This window comes from Ruditapes philippinarum, unplaced genomic scaffold (genome assembly GCF_026571515.1).
Source record: "Ruditapes philippinarum isolate M1 unplaced genomic scaffold, ASM2657151v2 ctg493_1_1_1_1, whole genome shotgun sequence".
NCBI classification, from domain to species: Eukaryota; Metazoa; Mollusca; class Bivalvia; order Venerida; family Veneridae; genus Ruditapes; species Ruditapes philippinarum.
Genome location: NW_026860883.1, coordinates 161,248 through 180,359, shown reverse-complemented (window position 1 = coordinate 180,359; position 19,112 = coordinate 161,248). Strand labels below are relative to the sequence as shown.

The window sequence follows — 19,112 nt, the reverse complement described above, 5'->3', positions numbered from 1 at the left end:
AGACTTTGATATAGTATGCGTGACTATCACCATTGTTTTTGATCATTTTAAACTAATACACCGTACAAGTATAATATCCAGAAAAGTTGACATTATATAATACGCTTTGTATATCATTGGGTTTTTTTCATTATTTCTATGATTATGAACATAATAGAACATATATTTTATTTTAATTTAAGCATATACAGCTCATCTTCATATACAACAAATATATACAGGCAGGAATATAAAAAAAATGGTAAATGAAATATACTAGTGAGAGTGTAATACAACAAATGTAATATAAACAATCCTTATATATCTTCAAACAATACAACAAGGTGGGCCTATATATCATTATTCGGCATTAAATTAATCAAATCTTTATTTAAAAGCTTTTTTTATAACATTATATAGCTAATTTGTTTACACTGAACCTCTTTCTGAATTAAGCAATTTTAAAATTTAAACATGCTAGGGTCTCATGCAAAATGATTGGATATATACTGTTTCCTAAGAAAATCATACAAAGAATCAGTTTAGCTTGATATACGGGTATATCAAGCTAAACTGATTCTGAATACATCCAAACATTATTAAATGCCGCACTTTGCAAGATTGCTTTGACTTAAGACAACCAATTTGCAACTATATCTCCAATATCTGACAATTAACAATATAACTTAATATAAATATACAATTGCTTGTTTTATTTTGATATATTTTTATAAAATATTTAACAAGTCTTACATGTCGTAAAATATATAATGAAAATCGGCCTACTTCTGCAAACAATGAAAGAGTATTTGTTGACATTTTCACATTGAGCAACCATTTACAGACTTTCCTATGTACAATTTCCAAATTTTCCGATGGTATGCTACCCCATACCTCACAACTATAATTTAGAATTGGTAGAACATATGCATCAAACAGGTTGAACATAATATCAATGGGAACTTGCTTATCTCTTGTTACATTTAATAAATGAGCTCATAGCTCTGTAGTGCTTTACCTTTTAGTGAGTTGGTCGCTGGTATGAACGAACTACCACTAGACAAAACAATACTTAGGTAATTAGACGTTTTAACAATCTCTATATTTGACCCCCATATATCCACTTATAACTTTTATTCAAAACTTCCCTTTTCAAAATACAACGATCTTAGTCTTATCTACATTAACAGTAAGATGCCATTTGTTACAATATTTTCTTCTGTAAACCTTGAGTAGACTCGGAACGGCGTCAACTGCATATAATAGCAAATAAATCGATATTTGATCTCTTGCAGCATATTTTCTAAATCATTCAAAAGAGACTTAACATAATTGGTGAAGTTATCTCACCTTGAAAGAGACCTATTTCGCTACTGAAAAAATCAGACAACGTTTTTACATGTTTCACACACAATTTAACATCTTCATACATTGAATATATCACAGAAAACAATTTTCCATCAATATCACATTTTTTTCCAATTTATACCATAGGCGGTTCCTGTCAATTAGATCGTATTTTTTAGTCAATAAAACAGCAAAATAGTTTCTTCTTATCATTTATATACTTTTCCATCAACGAATGTAATATAAAAATAGCATCTACAGTGCTATAATCTGTTTTAAACCCGAACAAGGAAATCCGTAATCTTGTCATTTTCCACAGACCATTTCTTCAGCCTGTTATTTATAATCACAGTAAAAAAATTAGCGAAAGAACTTGTTATCATAATACCCCTATAATTATTCGGATCTGTGGAATCACCCTTTTTATATAAAGGAATAATAATACATGTATACAATGTTTAATGCTAATTAAATCTATTGTCATCGTCATATTATAAAAAAACAATCTTGAAAATCTTTTAGATTTTCTTTGTTAACTTAAAAACCAAATCATTAAAAAATGCAAAACATGCATATAATGCATATATATGTGTATATGATTCATTATTTGTATATCTTAATGTTGTATGTAAGCAATACGACCTACTTTATTATTACAAAATAATTTAGAATTATGCAACTATTTTTAACATTTATTATTTCCTTAATAAGCGTCTTAATGATTTTATCAATGACCTTTTCAATGGTTTAAGTATCTAGATTTTTAAACGCTATTACAGAAATAGACGGAAAACTAGGTCAGTCAGTTAATTGATATCTTTTATGAAAAGAAATAAAGAATACTGTACTATCTGTATAAATTTAAACCGAAAGTATGAAGGTAATATACATACTACTCGGTAATTCCCATTTCGTCCTATCTAATTAAAACATTAGTCAGCGTTACAGTATTGGGTACGGTGAGGGGATTTCCCATACCATTATGTGTTGTAACGCTCGTGGATAATAACTGTCTATTATGTAATAGTTTATAATGGAGATATATACTGTTATGTTCATCGTAGGACAACTTTTTATCCCATCTATAAACAGTGCCGTCCCGGTAAGACAATTGTATAACTTTTTAACAAATTATCATATCATCTTTTAATGTAACATTTTCATATGTATATCTATATGTAAATTTTAGTTCATTGTTTCGTTTTCAATTACCAAGACATCAGATTTATGTTCTAAGGGTACTATGTGTAAACAAAAATTATCTCTTTTTTATTTCAAGATACGATAAAGGTATAAATAGAATATTAGCTGTACATGTAACATATGGTAAATTATGTTCATTTATGTTACTTTAACTTTTAAGATGTTTAAAGTGGTTGTTCTTTTAACATACCGGTAATGAAACTATTCTCTTTTTTATAGTACCGAACGTTTAAATACACTATGTTCAACCTGCCAAATATTAAACTTGATCTTTTACTTATATCGGGTTTTGAAACGTTTAATTTATCAAAATCCCGTTTTGGATACATGTAATGTATTCAATATTCGGTAATAGGCAGTTGATAAAAGATAAATATAATCCGTGATCTCACAAACATTTTTTATTTTATCGGGCATTACTGCATTATTCTTATTTGATCATGCTATTTTTAGAAATGTTCATGTTTTCATTTTTTATACTGAATGTATATTTTTCAGGTCAAAATGCGCCCCTTTTCACAAGATTTAAACTATGACTGTTCCAAATTAAGCACTAGATTAAATTGTATTTTAAAATTTAATATCAAATAATATCTTAATATATTTTTTTTATTTCGAGTAGTTTTGTCTACATCCTTCAGTATTTTTACTATAAAGATGGTTTTTTTCATCATATATTAGTGTAATAAAAGTGTAAGTTGTGACTAACTTCCTATTACTAAACATATTAAAGTTAAATGTAGTGAATACAAACATTGTAACACGGCTTAAATGTGTTTAATAAATAATTCTTGTTTTATTATGACACATATATGCCATAACGATGAACTTCAATGATATCACAACGTTTTAACGGTAATGTAACATTAATCATACTTTTTTTAATCATTTTGCTAAAATGGCATTGAACAAATAGGTAATTTATAATTAATATGACATTAAACGCCAAATACAACATGCGATATCAAATATGATCGTCAGATATCACATTAAACATAACATTCCACATTATAATATGAAATTTAATAACATTTAATACGTCGATATAGAGAATATAAAAACAACCACTGGCGTCTCATCGTTGTTGGTCGGAATCCCGCCAGGGGCATTAGAGTCTTTCGTGTGAGGCGGTAGTTCCATTCTGGTGCGTAAAGCTGAAAAATAGCAATGTGACCTTTGCAGTGTTGGTACGACGTTAATATCAACAACAAAAAAGCAAAATGAAACATTAAATATGACATTTAATAGAACATTAAACACATGAAACATTAAATATGACATTTAATAGAACACTAAACACATGAAACATTAAATATGACATTGAATAGAACACTTAACACTGAATACGACATTAACCCATTACTTCATATACACGCCTTTTAACGCCTTTTTCACCCCCCCCCCCCTTTTTGTTGTCTCAAATGATGAAAAAATGCCTTATCAAGAAAATTTTGGACTTGTGAGAGGCTGTAAATGACCCCAGATTGATCATAAGGTAACGTGTAACCAACGCTGAAAAGCATTTGACTCTATCTCAATCCATTGAGAAGTTGCAGCACTTTGAAATCAATTTTGATGGAAAAAATCAACGCAAAATAGTGATTTTTGGCAATTTTGAGATGTCCCCTCGTTGCCATGGTAACAGAAAATTTAAGCCTGAGCATGTTGTTGCAAGGGCAATGGTCCAGTCAACATTTGTGCCAAGTTTGATTAGTGTTGAAGCAGTTTTTATAGTATTATAGCAATTTGAACTTGTAACGGGAGACTTTTCAATGAAAACAGCCATTTTTCACAAAATGCTCATGAAGCAATGGGTTAAGCATTAACTAATTAATTAATTAAAGCCTTTATCAGAAATTTTCTCTTTTTTTCTGTTACATGCAAATGGGGTCAAAATGTTTCCGTTTTCAGAAAAATCAGTGTAGAAATGTATTTTGCATAACTTCAACTATGACAGTGCCAAATAAAACAATAGATTTCAATTCTTTTATTTCGAGTTTTTTTTATTTAACTTCCTTCAGTATTTTTACAAAGACGTTTTATTTTATCATATAATATGTAAATTGTCTAACTTCCTATTAGAAAACATGTAAAGATATACATGTATTTATGTTTATCATTATAAGTAAAGTGTAGAGAAAACTAACAGTGTCAACACAACACATTTAATTTGGTTTTAATTTCTATTAATCGTCGATATTTAACAGTTTAAGAAACTTATTTTTTCTGTTTCATGTAAATGTTTATTCTAGTTTTTACATAATATGGTGATAACTATTGATTTATGTTATTGATCATACGTAACGCATCAAAACCTAATTTGATAAAAAATTTTAACACAATTGTACCATTAATTTTGGTTTCTGTTGTTATTTCAGTACCTAAGTAAAGTAGAGGTATCCCAGCTTTGTCCACGGAACAAGTTTGTTATCAAATACAAAAATGGTACCATGAAGTGCAACAGATGTTCAAGATGTCACAAAGGATTCAGGGTCAAAAAAGCATGTGATATGTTCTCGAATACTGTATGTGAACCTTGTCCTGCAGGCACATATAATGATAATACGGGAAATGAATGTCAGCCATGTTCTGTATGCTCGCCAGGTGAATTTATTCGTCGTCATTGTATAGGAAAACGAGATACTAAATGCAGAAAATGTCCAAAAGGATACTTTACACTATCAGGAAACGTGACCTCATGTGTTCCTTGCAAACAATGCCGACAAAATGAAAATATAATTGCTAAATGCGACGGTGTAAGAGACACTGAATGCGGAAACTGTTACCACGGTAATTCTAGTTTTTTTACCATTCATGGTGGAATGTCCTTTAGCGTATTTGTTTTATAGCAATATATGACAGGGCTATATACCAAGATCTGTGGGCGGGTTACTGAAAGCTTATACATTTGAGAAAGGTATCGGTTGCCTACAACAGCGTAGGTGTTGAGTTATACAGAAACCATTTTGAAAGAAAATGATTCATGTCGTTTATTCTAAACAGTTTTTTTTATCCTAACTATCGGTTTTTATCAAACATTCAAAGTTACTCAAATATTCTTAATTAGTATTAAAAATATACAACACTTCCTTTTGTTTTAAACCTATTTCACCCGATCTTCTTATATCACATATTCTGTCCGTATAATTTAGTATTTTAAGCACATATGAACATCAATTCGTATTAGTTGTATAGTTAAAAAAACCCATGCAAATATTATGAAGATAAAAAGGCATGACAGGGTTTCGAATGAAACAGTTTTTCGGACTCTATAAGACGCTTCATACATTGTTAATTTTTAGATATAACAATGTATTATTATATAATTATAATTATTAATTAAACAGTTTATTTAACAATGAACTGGGTACGGGATATATACGGATTTATACCCATTAGACCGCAAGGTAGCCACAAAATTTCTCCATCTAGGGACACGTCCACATATACATTCATATTGTACTCAATGATGTTTATTAATGTAATAATTTCGTATATTTTTAAAGATCATTTTAGAGTTTCATCGTCTGGAAGTTGTTTACGTTGTTCTAAATGTCCATATAAGTTAGACTTGGTCGTGCCAGAATGCAGTGACAAACTAGGACATCATAATTCACACATATGCTGGCCGCAAGAAATAACAAAGGCGAAACCAGATATTTCAACAACGGGTATGTTCTCAATCTGAGTATAAAACATATTCATGTCACAATTTTCTCAAACTGTTTAATGTATAGTTTGTATGCATTGTATAAGAAATACATTTATTACACTAGTAGATAGTTATGTGGGAAATGGTTCCATAATGTACATATATTATACATTTTTGTATTTAATCTAATTTTGGTCCTGTATTAGCCTAAATAAAAGCTTGGTCCTTTGAGGATATGTATCCATTTATGGATAATTCTCTAGTACAAAATAGCATACTACTCTACCTTATTTTCCTTTAAAAGCAATTTTTGTTTATCTAAACTCATTAACAATATTTCAAATTGGTTCAAACTTATAATTGCAGACGTTTTTCTTAAATGTTCATCTTTATTTACCGCAGGTATAGAAGAAATTATTAAAGTTCAGCTGGAAGGAACGGATAACGGAATAATACATGAAAATGTGGCTTTATGGTTATATCTTATTCTTTCTGTTATGTTTGTAATATTTGGTGTTTTTGTCATATACGTAAAACATGAGCATTGCAAAAAATGTGTGACAGAAAAATGTTCAAAAACTGACGTCATCACACATAATCATGATGACGCAACTAGTTACGTCAGTGATCAAGTTGATAGAGATATCTACTCTCTACAGAATGACGACACACTCTCAGTAAAAACAAGTGATTGTTCTAACACAGACGGAGACAATAGTAATTATTATTTCATTGATCAAACAACATTTGATCACAAACCGGAATTAGATCTTCGATGACAGGATTGCTTGATTGCTTAATGTCTAAAATACTTATAACTTATGATATACAATGCAAATACAATTTACAGTGCTAATTTCAAATGTGGTCTTGATAAATAGCCGTCTGTCAAAGCTAACTGTTTTTTTGTAATTATATGTTAATGCTTAAGCACGAAGAAACAGTGATTTTAGCATTATAGTGAGCATGATGTGTTTGTAGTTGGTTGATTCAATAAGGAATAGAGAGTTTGACATAAAAAATGACCTTCTCACGGACACATAATGATCATTATATCATTACCAATCAAGTTAAAACAACAGATTAATGAGTTTTATTGATATTGGATATAAATGTGAAATTCATAAAATTGTCTCTCACTCATTGCGGAGACTTATTTTCTTGTATGCATTGCATTAACATTATTAAAGTATCTATTTTAGTAAATAATTAATCAAATTATTTTTGTACTTCTTGATTCGCGCTACATGATCAGCATAATATCATATGTTAAATATTAGCTTTAGCAAGTAATGAAAGGGTATGTCATAAAACGAACGAGCTCTGATATTCGTGCCACAACTAGATAGCTTTATTTATTATATACTTATAAACGTAATATTGAGAAATATTGATGAAATAAAATGGGTATTTCATTTTTCGTATTTTCACTGTAAAAAAATTCACTGCAGAGAAACATATTTTCTGTATTTTTACTGGTGTCTTGCTGGACTACTTTCTTCAGAATTCAGCCAGTATACACAAAATTTAAGGGGAAATCTTTAAGATTGTGATTTCAAAAAAAAATGTATATGATAAACATAAAAATTCAAGTTGTGTCTATAATTACAGGATTTATTTTCATCCTGTGGTATGCAAAATGTCATATCTCACTGGTGGCTACCGCCCCTCATGAAATATTTATTTTCTTTCCACGCGATGAAAATTAATCCTGTATTTATTGAAAAAAAAACTTGAATCTCCTCTACATTTGTTTTATTTTTTATGTTTATGTCATTGTTATTCGTGTGACTAATAGACAGTTTTTTACCTGTTATAACTATATTGCTATGCAGTTGTTGACTATTTATAATATGCATTGCATAAATTGCGTTTAAATAATAATAAAAATGAACTATCACAATTATTCTTCTCGCTTTGTAAACATTACATCAATGAGAGTCCACAAATATGCGCGAGGCAATGTGAAATGTGATATAACCCTTTATCATGTGCACTGAACACATTAAGTACTTAAAAATTGAAAATCAGTCCCTTAATAACGAACAGATCCAAATTTAAAGTTCGACGAGTAAACATTTTATATCATTAGACTTGCAAAGTCAAATATGAAGTTAAGGTAAAAGGACCTTTACTAGATAGATTCGTTAATATAATTCAATGTCACATTGATATACTTCAGTGTACATACCTATAGCTCGATTATGATGAAAACAGGAAGTGTTTAAAGAACCACTCTCGAGTCTGATTCCTGAAACTAATATGAATTAACCAGAACTGGTGTTATATGCCCTCATTACTCATAATAATGAACCCAATAGTGCTTGATTCCTTAATAATTAATCGACATATCCTACACGGATTTACAGATACTAGTATTAGTTAAAAACAAAACAATTTTAACCTTAGCTTACATATCATTTCTTAAATCTGCCTCTATTCAGTGATGTTTCACCTTATACACGTATAACAGAAGCCTATAAACGACATTTTCCAAATGTAAATGTTCTTTAAAATCATACAGTTTTCCTTTCCCCAAATTAGCAATTTTAGCGATACTTTTCCTCAAAATCAGGAGGTCAAGGCCTTGAGAAAACCACTGACACTAAAATTGTTTAACAGCATATTAGAAATAAGACACATTCACAGCTATGAATTAAAAAAAATTAAATTGAAATGTAACCTTGAGGAAATATAAGTATGCACCTCATAAAAATATAGAGCTATTTCGGTTTCCACTTCTTAGAACGACGAAATTGAATACTACTATTTAAGGAAAAACTTAACGTTTATTTATACTTTTACACTACTTTTATATACATATATTTGTATCATTGTCAATTAACGAGGAACGGATCAAGATATTTATATAAGAATGTTCAAACATTTTGCGTATAAATTTATTGTTGGAATACTAGTTATAAGAATGGTGTTGGGATGATTTTACATACGAGGGATGGTCCAGAATTTCCCGGAATTAAGCTGAGCCATAAATTCAAAAAATATACGGTATAAGATTATATCACAAACATTATTATATTCATTATATGATATAAATGAAATATAATTAATATTAATGATAAATATATTTTCTTTACAAGAAACCAAATATTATAACAAGTGAGCACATTATGACTAACACATGTACATTTAAGCAAACATAGAAATGCGCATACAGAAAGTCTTATATCAATAAGAAATTTTGCAAAGTCAACAATGACAATTTGTGCATACACAATGTACTGTACAAACGGGACTGAACTTTAGAAGTCTCCATTTACCATTGCTAACTATTCCTAGATATGACAGGAATGGTTGGTTCAACTGTTTGGAAACGTCTGTATCCTCACCCCCCCCCCCCCTCCACACACTGCCATGAAAACTTCTGTTTGACTAACTAGATGTTTGCGTGGGGTTCCTGTTGTCATATTGAATTATTTGAAAGAAGATTTTCCAAACGGTTGATATTGATATAATGTGAAATGTAAGTATGAAAGTTTCGAGTTTTTATATATTCGAGTTTTACCTGAAAATTCGCACCTGAGTAATTAGTGACAGATGTGAATATGTAAGGTTATAAGGTCGTTAACACGGTCTTTATATGTTTGTTCTTGTTTTACCAGGATTCGTGAGAATCTAACAAGGAAATCGTAATTTGATTATTTCACTAGGAAAGCGTCTCATAAAATGTCTAGACTCGTAGATGTGTGGTAATTAAGCCTGACAAAGAAATGTCTACACTATTATAAGGCTTAATTATATTTATTCGCTAGCTAATGTAAATTATGTTTTGCAATTACTGTGCAATTACTGTACACAAAGCGCACTATCATGCAATTTTCTAGTATTCTTCAAAATCTATACCCTTTGTGCGATATATATAAGCAAAACACACATGTAACGTATAAAGCAACAATTCATTGGCCTTTATTTGATGATGATATGATATCTAGAAAAAGGCATATCATGACGATCCAACATGGCTCTATTCGTTTTCTAGTTGTGTAATACACGCAAAATATAATGTAACAAAAAATAATGTAAAAGTACAAAATATCACCTGAAGTCAAATTCAATTGCAACTTTTAGGCGGTGCTAAGCACGTATATCAAAGCCGAGGAGATCCGATAAAAAGGTCGTCTTTTGCAACGCTGATAAAAAAAGTCTGAATGGAAATTCGATTTGTCTGGTATAACCATAATAAAGCAAATGATTTTATACTGCTTTATTGCAACATATGTCACTTAAATTAATAGTGTTCATTATATAAATAGATGGAACAGTTTTGAATTGTGCAATATTCAAACGCTTGTAATCAAGCTGATTAGAACGGTGGAAAATTGCCTCGTTTTGAAATGATCGTCTGTTTTTATACTGAAACAAGCTACGCAAATGTTTCATTAAGATTTCAACTACCGCTGTAATAAAATACTTTTAGTCCGATAAAAGAAACCCAACCTTTCAGCGGTAAATGAGTCTTTAGCGATCTAATATACAGTGCCCATCAAAAGTCTGGAGACAAGTCAATAAAAACAGTTTTCTTTGCAAAATGTCCAATTTAATTCATTCTGAATGTATAATGATACATAATAATTCATTCATGTCACATATGAACACAAAAAAACAATGCACAACTTAGATTAAAAGTCTAAAATGCCAAATTTTGTCTCATTTTCCTAATAGCACAAAAACCACAGCAGTACAGAAAAGATCACACAGTAAGTGCTAAGAGAAAAGATCACACAGTAAGTGCTAAGTGTGTCCTCCTAAAGCTGCCAAAACGGCTTGAATTATTCTAGGTATACTCTTAACTAATGTTCTACATCTATTAACTGTCAACTCATACAAGGAATCACAATCATTGACAGTTCTCTCAGATTACCATGATGCTTGTTCCCGAACTTCATTTTGATGTCATGCCACACGTTTTCGATAGGGTTGAGGTCTGGAGAATGTGGTGGCCAGTTCTCCAAGCACCTAATGCTCTTCTGGGAGTGCCATTCTTTTACTACCTTTGCTCGGTGGCACGAAACACCATCATCTTGGTACCAGTTCTCATCTCCATACACTAGCAGATGAGGCGATGGTATGGCACAATTGCTCAAAATGTCAATGTAACCTTTGGAATTCAAGTTCCCATGCACAACCTTCAGAATACCAGGTCCCTGGAAGCTCATGGCACCCCATACCATGATTCCACCACCTTGAAATGTCACTGTTGACACAACACATTCGTCCAAAAGAGCTTCACCTGGACGTTGTCTGGAACATGTTGACCTTGCTCTCATCGGTGAACAAAACAGTGGACCAATCCACCCATGCCCAGCCAGAATGTGCTCTAGCAAAAGCCAAATGCTTCTGTCTATGATCATTGGTCAGTAGTGGCTTCTTAATGGCTTGATGACACTCTAATCCAACTTGCTAAAGTCTGCGACAAACTGTGGAATGTGAAGCATTAACTCAGTCAATTTCCATGACCTCTTGAGGAATGGAACAATGAGTCTCCTGTCTTGTAAAGATTGCCTGATAAACAAGGGGAGCGTCTCTTAGTGTAGAGACCTTTGGGCGGCCCAATCTAGGTCGATCATGGTGACTTCATGTAGCCTCAAATCGATCCAGGATCTTGTGAACAGTGGCTCTACAAGAAGGAAATTGACGTTAACCACAAAAGAAACATCCAAGGCTGATATTGTCCTTGCAAAAGAATTGTAAAGTATTCAGCAAGTGTAAAAAATCATCAATTTAAGAAACCAACCTTCCTATTCCCAGAATGTTGGCAATTTCTGAAGCAGCCACTCCTTGACTTCTCAGGGTTTTACAGCGCACTCTGTCTTCAAACGGAACCATTGTATTGTATTGAATTGTATTGAAACATTCACTAGACTGACCATGGAAGTTATGTTGATATTTGGACAGAAATTTTTTATGGATTATTAAAGGTTTTTGAAGTGATCGAAAACATTAGTTAAGTTTAGGTTTCTCTAAAAAATATGTAAAACTGTAAGTTTGTCATATAAATATGAAAATCTTATGACTTTCTTAACATTTTTTTATGCCAAAAGATAATAAATGGAGGTAATATTATATTTCAAACAATAAAATTGCATTTGCTGGACAGATTTTGCCAAGATTACCCAAAAATTAGTGAAATGTTATGTGTCTCCAGACTTTTGATGGGCACTGTATAACCAAGTACATTTAATTTAATTAAATATTACAATCTATATGATCAAGTTCAGATTGCTAACGTTTTTATTAAGTCTTTTACAATATAGTTACAGAAAAATCACATAAAAATATAACCTATTATTCTACTACTACATGTACATGACATACTACTGGTGTAACGGTTCTACTTACAACGTATACGGTTGTAATTATAAGGTGAAATTTAAGTACGTGATTTGAAATACATGGACTCTAAATAATGTTTACACTCCTATACGTTAACATCTACGACAGCTCACAAAAGAACACTATAAGACTATGATAGGTGTGAAAACCTTTAGAAACTTCACGTAAGAAAGCAATTTTGACATCGGATTTTATAAAAGGAGACACAAAAATGTGCTCAAAGTACATTCAACTATTTATAGGCATAAAAATGCTGACATTGTACATTGTTTAAGGCTTGGCTAGATTATTGAAGATAATATGTTATAAAATGCATTGCTGGGACATGCATGTATAAATTAACCACATGCACCTATATATCTATATAACCTTGTACAAAGGGCGATATATCGCTCAATAAAGCACCGGAAGGTGTGGTAGCTAGTTAATAACCGGTTTATCATTTTGACCACAAGTCACATAACATTTCATGGGAAGATTAACTATGATATTTTCTTTTTAAAATAGGTGAGAGGATTTAACAAAAAGGACAAAAATGCACTCGTATTAAATAAAACCCATGTATGAATTACATATATTGTTCTCAAATAGAAAGGGAATTTTTATTAACAAAAGAGATCTAAATAATGTAAAGGCAATAAAATTTGGAAAATGTAAGTTAAGATATTTAAAAAATAAAATTTAAAACAACTCCTTAACCGAATGGAACGAGTTTTTCATGAGACTAGGATTTGTTATTGTTTTTAAACCTGTCACTATACTGACTGTTTAATGAATTTTAATGATATTTTCCATTCACTGTGAAGCTAACTCTGTAAGTAAGGATATTTAATATTTCTATTTAAAATCCAATTTGGAAACCTGTACATTAATTTTATTTTTATTTTTTCAATTTATTATTTAAGTTTTATTTTCACTTTTTAATAACTTTGATACGGTTAACGTTGCCTCCGCGAAGATATGTCATTTATCTGTGTTTTAATCGCTACATGTAAAATATGTCATAATTATCTTTCTATACTTTTAATATGATAACCGTGGTAGGTTTATCTTTATAAATAAATAGGTCAATTTAATGGATTATATTACAATGTAAATAAACTTCAAAATAACTAGGATCAAATTACTAAAATAGTACAGATCATCTGGGTATAAATAGCTATTATGACATACAGAGTAGGTTGAAGGATTGTTTAAGGGTCTGTCTATTTCTTTATATTCGTAGAATAACACAACACGGTATGAGAAATCATTAATTATACACATGTTTAACTTTAAAAATGATCGATATTGTGCAAGTTAACACACTATGAGTTGGAATTCGAAAGTAAAAATAACTGTTTATAACTAAATCTTATATCAGCTGATTATTATTTTACAATTATTGACTAGTGAGCCAATGAATATGATGTGATATTCACCGGTAGATGACATATTGACTCGGGTTATATTTCCAAACAACCGTTTATACAGGTTCATATAACCTGTCAAAAATCTCTATAACTAATAATAATTATACACTAAATGCATAACGTACGAAACATTACGGTCCTAGGAAAATAAAATCCTTTTAATTTGATTCGCCACTACATATTACAGTTGAGTATATTATCTTAACACTAGAAAGGGTTAATAAGTAAAATTCTTGTAAAAAGAATCTCGAGGTTTTACTAGAAAGGCCTACACACGACCCTTCAACGCCCATTAAGATTTTGTTTAATGAAACCCTGTCTTTACCACTTTAGTTAAATACAAGTGCAAACTACTTTTCTTATAGCCCTTAAAAGTTTTTGTATTGATGGGTTTTTGCGATTGCTGTGTTTTTGATTAACGGTTTAGAAATATGTATTTTAAAAACCGTGTATTTTGAAACTACAGTCTTTCTTAGCAGTTAAATATAATGGTTTCTTAACTTTAGTGAAAAAATGCATATTAACATTTATCTCTAGTAATCTAAGGTAAATAATCTGGAATAGAAGAACAGTTATTCTAGTTACTTCCCTTTTTGTTTTAGTTTATTAGGAAATCCCCTTAATGGAGCCGTGCAAAGATGACATACTTTAAGAAACCAGCTGTGCATAGGCTGTATATTACACGAGTATGTTGTATGTTGTATATATCAGTGATGCAGTTATCTGTTGTTGAGGCTGTTGCTCCGGTAAGTAAATCTTTGTTGCAAAACTATAAAATTGTTCAAACTGGTACTTTCTGTTTAAAACCTGTGCTATATAATGATTTATCAGTTACTAAACGTCTACGGCATACATTTTGGCAAAAGACCTAAGGTTTAATTATACTTAGACTTTGCATTTTATAGCAATATAAAATGCCTTGGAACTAGCGAATATTCAAGACAATATATATTGCTACAATACCAGTAGTGTAACAAGAGTTGAGGAAACTGTGCGCAGCATCCCTGAGTGTCTTTTAGTGACGTATAACGAAAATAATCGAAATAATAGTGCGTCAATATCAATTTTGAAAACGTTCTAAAGGGACCAAAAAAGGGAACTAATATAATTCTATGTCATGGACATTGTCTAACACAAATTTAAACTGGACTGCCTAATGAAATAGTTTAACAACGGCTAACTCATGTTCTGATTAAAAAAACATAATATAATAGGTAAATGAATTATTCAAGTTTCAATTCTATAATTCATATGAATAATTCTAAATTTCGGATATGTAAATTTTAACCAAGGTCACAAGTTGTGAAATGGTTTAAATCTAACCAAACAAGATTCTTCCTTTTCTTATTGATTACATGTAATTTATACATTCTACTTTGTAATATAACTTATAACTGTATTTAGGTCAAAGCTGATTGCATACATACTTGAACTGTACAATATATTTTAGTGAACAAGTAATTTAATATATTATGGAAAATATGGGGATTTTTATCTGTACAGTACCTTATATATGAAACTTGAACATTTTAAACTAGGTCACCGTGTGAGAGAAATCGGTCATAATTTATATTTTCTTCCCTTATATGTTAAAATACAGAAAAATAAATAATTTTTGTCAAGTTAAGATGCTAAGTATGCGAAATATGTTATAAATATGTAACATATTGTTTATTAATATAATTAAAAGTTATGAATGACAACAGATTGAAACAATGATGTCACATTACCATGAGGTCACAATGTTGAAGCTTTACACATTGGTTTACTCATTTCAAGGAAATATGAAATATGTAATGTTTGCATTAATTTTATATTTTCAGAACTCGCCAAATAAGATTATTCCTGAGCCATGCCCAGCTTACAAATACCAGGTTAAAGAAGACAATGGTGACAGTAAATGCAGAAGATGTTCAAGATGTCCCAAAGGATTTCAAGTTAAAACAGAGTGTAACATGTTTAATGATACTGTGTGTGGGCAATGTTCTTCCGGATGGTATAATGACGTAGGCGGAAGTAGATGTAAACCATGTTCCGATTGTAAACCCGGGGAATATATAAGGCGAAAATGTTCAGTGAAACGGAACTCATTATGTCGCCCATGTCCAAGGAACATGTTCTCGGTCAGTTCTAATTCTGCTTTGTGTATACCTTGCAAAACATGCAGGAGAAATGAAGAAAGACTGCTAAAGTGTAATAGCGCTGCAGATACCGTTTGTGGGGATTGCGAAAAAGGTCTGAAAAAAATATTATTATCCTGAACTACGCAAATTTTACATTTTTTTTTGCGCAGCATTGCATTCATACCTAGATCAAAAGAATGCATTCATAACACAAATATTTACTCCCCGGGATCGTTTGTCTAGTTCTTTGAAGTATATCCTTTCAACAAAGATTAAATGATGCATTTAGAGAATTTTCGTTCAATTATTACCACAATTATACTTTATCACTATATTTTTCTGTCTTTTAGACTATTTCCGTGTTTCATCAACCGGAAGTTGTCTCTTGTGTTCGCATTGTCCCCTCGAGTTACAGAGATTTGTAGTTCCGGAATGCCGGGATAAACGAGGCTTCGATAATCCCGACATATGTTGGCCCGGGAGTACAACGATGCGTTTTTCAAATGCTTATGGAATAGAAGGTAATCTTAATATGTAATATGACGCTTTATTGTAATAATTGTGCTTTTTAGAGATGGACAGACTTTTATTTTGATTTATCGTCATGCACGTTTTCTAAATACAAAATATGTATGATTTTAGCAACAAATACAGTCATGTCTAGTTAGTGAAATAATTCTGATAGAAATAAGTATGATTTTTTTTCTGACATTTCTGCATGAAAATGAAATTGAAAGAAAAGAATCCAACATCGATTTATTGTTCTGAAAACCCTCTGATACAAGTTTGAATGATGAAATATGTTTTGTCACTATAGTTATCATTCAATCTTGAACACCTGGAAATATCATAAATTTTTATCCTAAATATTTAAAGGAGAACACAAACAGTATAAAAGTGTTGTTATGTATACATGATTTTCTGTATTTTATAACAGATGTTTCAAGTGACGAGATTGTACATGTAAACGAAGAAATTCCGAAGAAGTCTATTTCCTTAACTATGATTATGAGTGTATCTGGAACCGTTCTTGGTGCACTAGTGATTATTTTAATTGGTTTTGTATGTTTAAGACAACATTTTCCGTCTAGATACTCATCCTTAGATACGACTGGAATGTATGAACTTTCCTCAATTCCGTTGTCACAAGTGATAGACAATGCCGACCAAAGATTACCTAACAGTTTTAATTTAGTACCAGGCAGTCAAAATAGCAGTCCAGATTATACATATTTTACTTCGATCGATAGCAAGTATGGTGAAAGTTTTGAAGAAATTGAACCCTTTAAAAAGTTAAAGTACTCCGTTGACCACTTTAAGAAATATTTACAAAATTTACATGATACCACACCACGGCGGTCGCTGTCAGTGCCAGCTGTTTTTAATTCTAAAACACTAGCAAACTACTGTTATTCTGAACGACACGGTTTTGAATCACCCGGCTATGTTACAAACGATATTTTCCTCAGTGAATGCAAAAAACATGAAACATTATGACGATATAAACATAAACCCGGATATACAATAATGCAAACATATACATACGCCGGTACACGGCATGTATACATGTTTTTTATATGTTAAAAGATGTTTGCATGATTTCTGCAATTATTTAGTGCTGTATTTTGTATCTTATAATATTTTTTCCTGTTATTGACATTGACATGTTTTAGTTTACATACACATCTAATGAGATTTTAACTATCATTTGTTCAATAAAATCCCTAGAATTTATGATGTGCATATTGTGCAAATTATGCCTCAGAAATCCATATATTTCTTATTCTTCAGAAAATTCAAACATGTGTTTAACTATGTTTTAATAATGGATTAGGAGCATGTAAGATGTTTAACCAATCTGGAAAGGAGCATTGAATGTGCAGAAATGTGTCGAGAAGGTAGCAAAATGTAAACAAAGTAGTATTACTATAATCATACCCATTGCCAACAAAGCAAAAATACAGTTCATATAAATGGCAAATTAGTAACATGTTGAAACTGTAACAAGATACCAAAATTAAGAAGATTTCTAATTATTTAATTTATAGGCATTCAATTATTTAGGACATATAATGTCGTACACACTTTTAAACATTCTATGTACAAATTATTAGGCATTCAATGTAACACTTCAAACATATTTGATGTACATCTAGTTATTCAATGTACTCACCGCTGTGGGTTCGAATCCCGACATGGACTTTGGATTCTTAAATACGAGGACGGAACGTCGGCGGTTCTTCTCAGGTGACCGTTCGTGCCTGAAATATGCGCGGAAGGGCACCTTAGGTCTTCCCCACCAGTAAAGCCATATAGTGTGTTGATGCGGCGTAAAACCCTACAAAAATCCCCATGTTCTCACTTCTGAATATTCGGTTTACTTACTGACAGTGTAAATATACTCAGTGCTTACTTCTATGTTTTGATGGTAAGAATTGCAAACAAATCTGTCTCAATTCCCATTGAAAATGAAAATTCTTACATGGCCAAAAAGCTAACGGCCAAAAGCGTATTTACGTATGAAGCAACTTTCGGCTGATACAGGCTGGACATCACAAAATCAAGGTTCGAAACGAATTTTGTACTTTAAATCAAACCAGCAATCTCATAGAAACTTTTGAAAGAAAGATTTTTGAATTGATTATAAAGGGAATATATGCGTGGGGTTTTATGATAGTATACGATGCTGCGATGTATTTCCAACACGTTTATATATAAATAAGTATTCGGATTATCATCGCTTATACTGGGCAACCACAATCACGCTCATCATCACCGATACAGTTCGACCACAATCACGCTATTCATCACTGATAAAAGATGATCACAATCACACTAATCATCACCGATACAGGTTGACCACAATCACACTAATCATCACTAATGCAGGTCGACCACAATCACGCTAATCATCACTAATGCAGGTCGACCACAATCACGCTAATCATCACTAATGCAGGTCGACCACAATCACGCTAATCATCACTAATGCAGGTCGACCACAATCACACTAATCATCACTGAGGCAGGTCGGCCACAATC

General features: G+C 31.3%; 2 protein-coding genes across 5 annotated transcripts; both read left to right on the top strand.

Moving 5' to 3' along the window:
• The first annotated feature begins 2,255 nt into the window (after window positions 1-2,255).
• LOC132713724 (uncharacterized) lies at window positions 2,256-8,084 on the top strand. Its single transcript, XM_060696400.1, has 4 exons — window positions 2,256-2,428; window positions 4,908-5,319; window positions 6,036-6,200; window positions 6,584-8,084. The coding sequence occupies exons 1-4, from the start codon at window positions 2,360-2,362 to the stop codon at window positions 6,958-6,960; spliced, it is 1,023 nt and encodes a 340-aa protein (XP_060552383.1). The 5' UTR covers window positions 2,256-2,359; the 3' UTR covers window positions 6,961-8,084.
• A 926-nt stretch (window positions 8,085-9,010) lies between these two features.
• On the top strand, window positions 9,011-17,804 carry LOC132713722 (uncharacterized). Of its 4 annotated transcripts, none has more exons than XM_060696396.1 (5): window positions 9,011-9,190; window positions 14,550-14,693; window positions 15,771-16,182; window positions 16,421-16,591; window positions 17,008-17,804. In XM_060696396.1, exons 2-5 carry the CDS (start codon window positions 14,586-14,588, stop codon window positions 17,565-17,567), a joined length of 1,251 nt encoding a protein of 416 aa, XP_060552379.1. In that variant the 5' UTR covers window positions 9,011-9,190; window positions 14,550-14,585; the 3' UTR covers window positions 17,568-17,804. The 4 variants fall into 4 exon arrangements, with proteins under 4 accessions (XP_060552379.1, XP_060552381.1, XP_060552382.1 ...); XM_060696398.1 differs by lacking the exon at window positions 9,011-9,190 and adding an exon at window positions 13,051-13,188; XM_060696399.1 differs by lacking the exon at window positions 9,011-9,190 and adding an exon at window positions 13,240-13,349.
• The last annotated feature ends 1,308 nt before the right edge of the window (window positions 17,805-19,112 follow it).

Excerpts from the sequence above, each read along its gene's own strand:
- LOC132713724 (XM_060696400.1), top strand. The coding sequence starts at position 2,360 with ATGGAGATATATACTGTTATGTTCATCGTAGGACAACTTTTTATCCCA. Across the intron at positions 5,320-6,035 it reads ATGCGGAAACTGTTACCACG|ATCATTTTAGAGTTTCATCG; the intron begins GTAATTCTAGTT and ends ATATTTTTAAAG. Across the intron at positions 6,201-6,583 it reads ACCAGATATTTCAACAACGG|GTATAGAAGAAATTATTAAA; the intron begins GTATGTTCTCAA and ends TATTTACCGCAG.
- LOC132713722 (XM_060696396.1), top strand. The coding sequence starts at position 14,586 with ATGACATACTTTAAGAAACCAGCTGTGCATAGGCTGTATATTACACGA. Across the intron at positions 16,183-16,420 it reads TTGTGGGGATTGCGAAAAAG|ACTATTTCCGTGTTTCATCA; the intron begins GTCTGAAAAAAA and ends TCTGTCTTTTAG. Across the intron at positions 16,592-17,007 it reads AAATGCTTATGGAATAGAAG|ATGTTTCAAGTGACGAGATT; the intron begins GTAATCTTAATA and ends ATTTTATAACAG.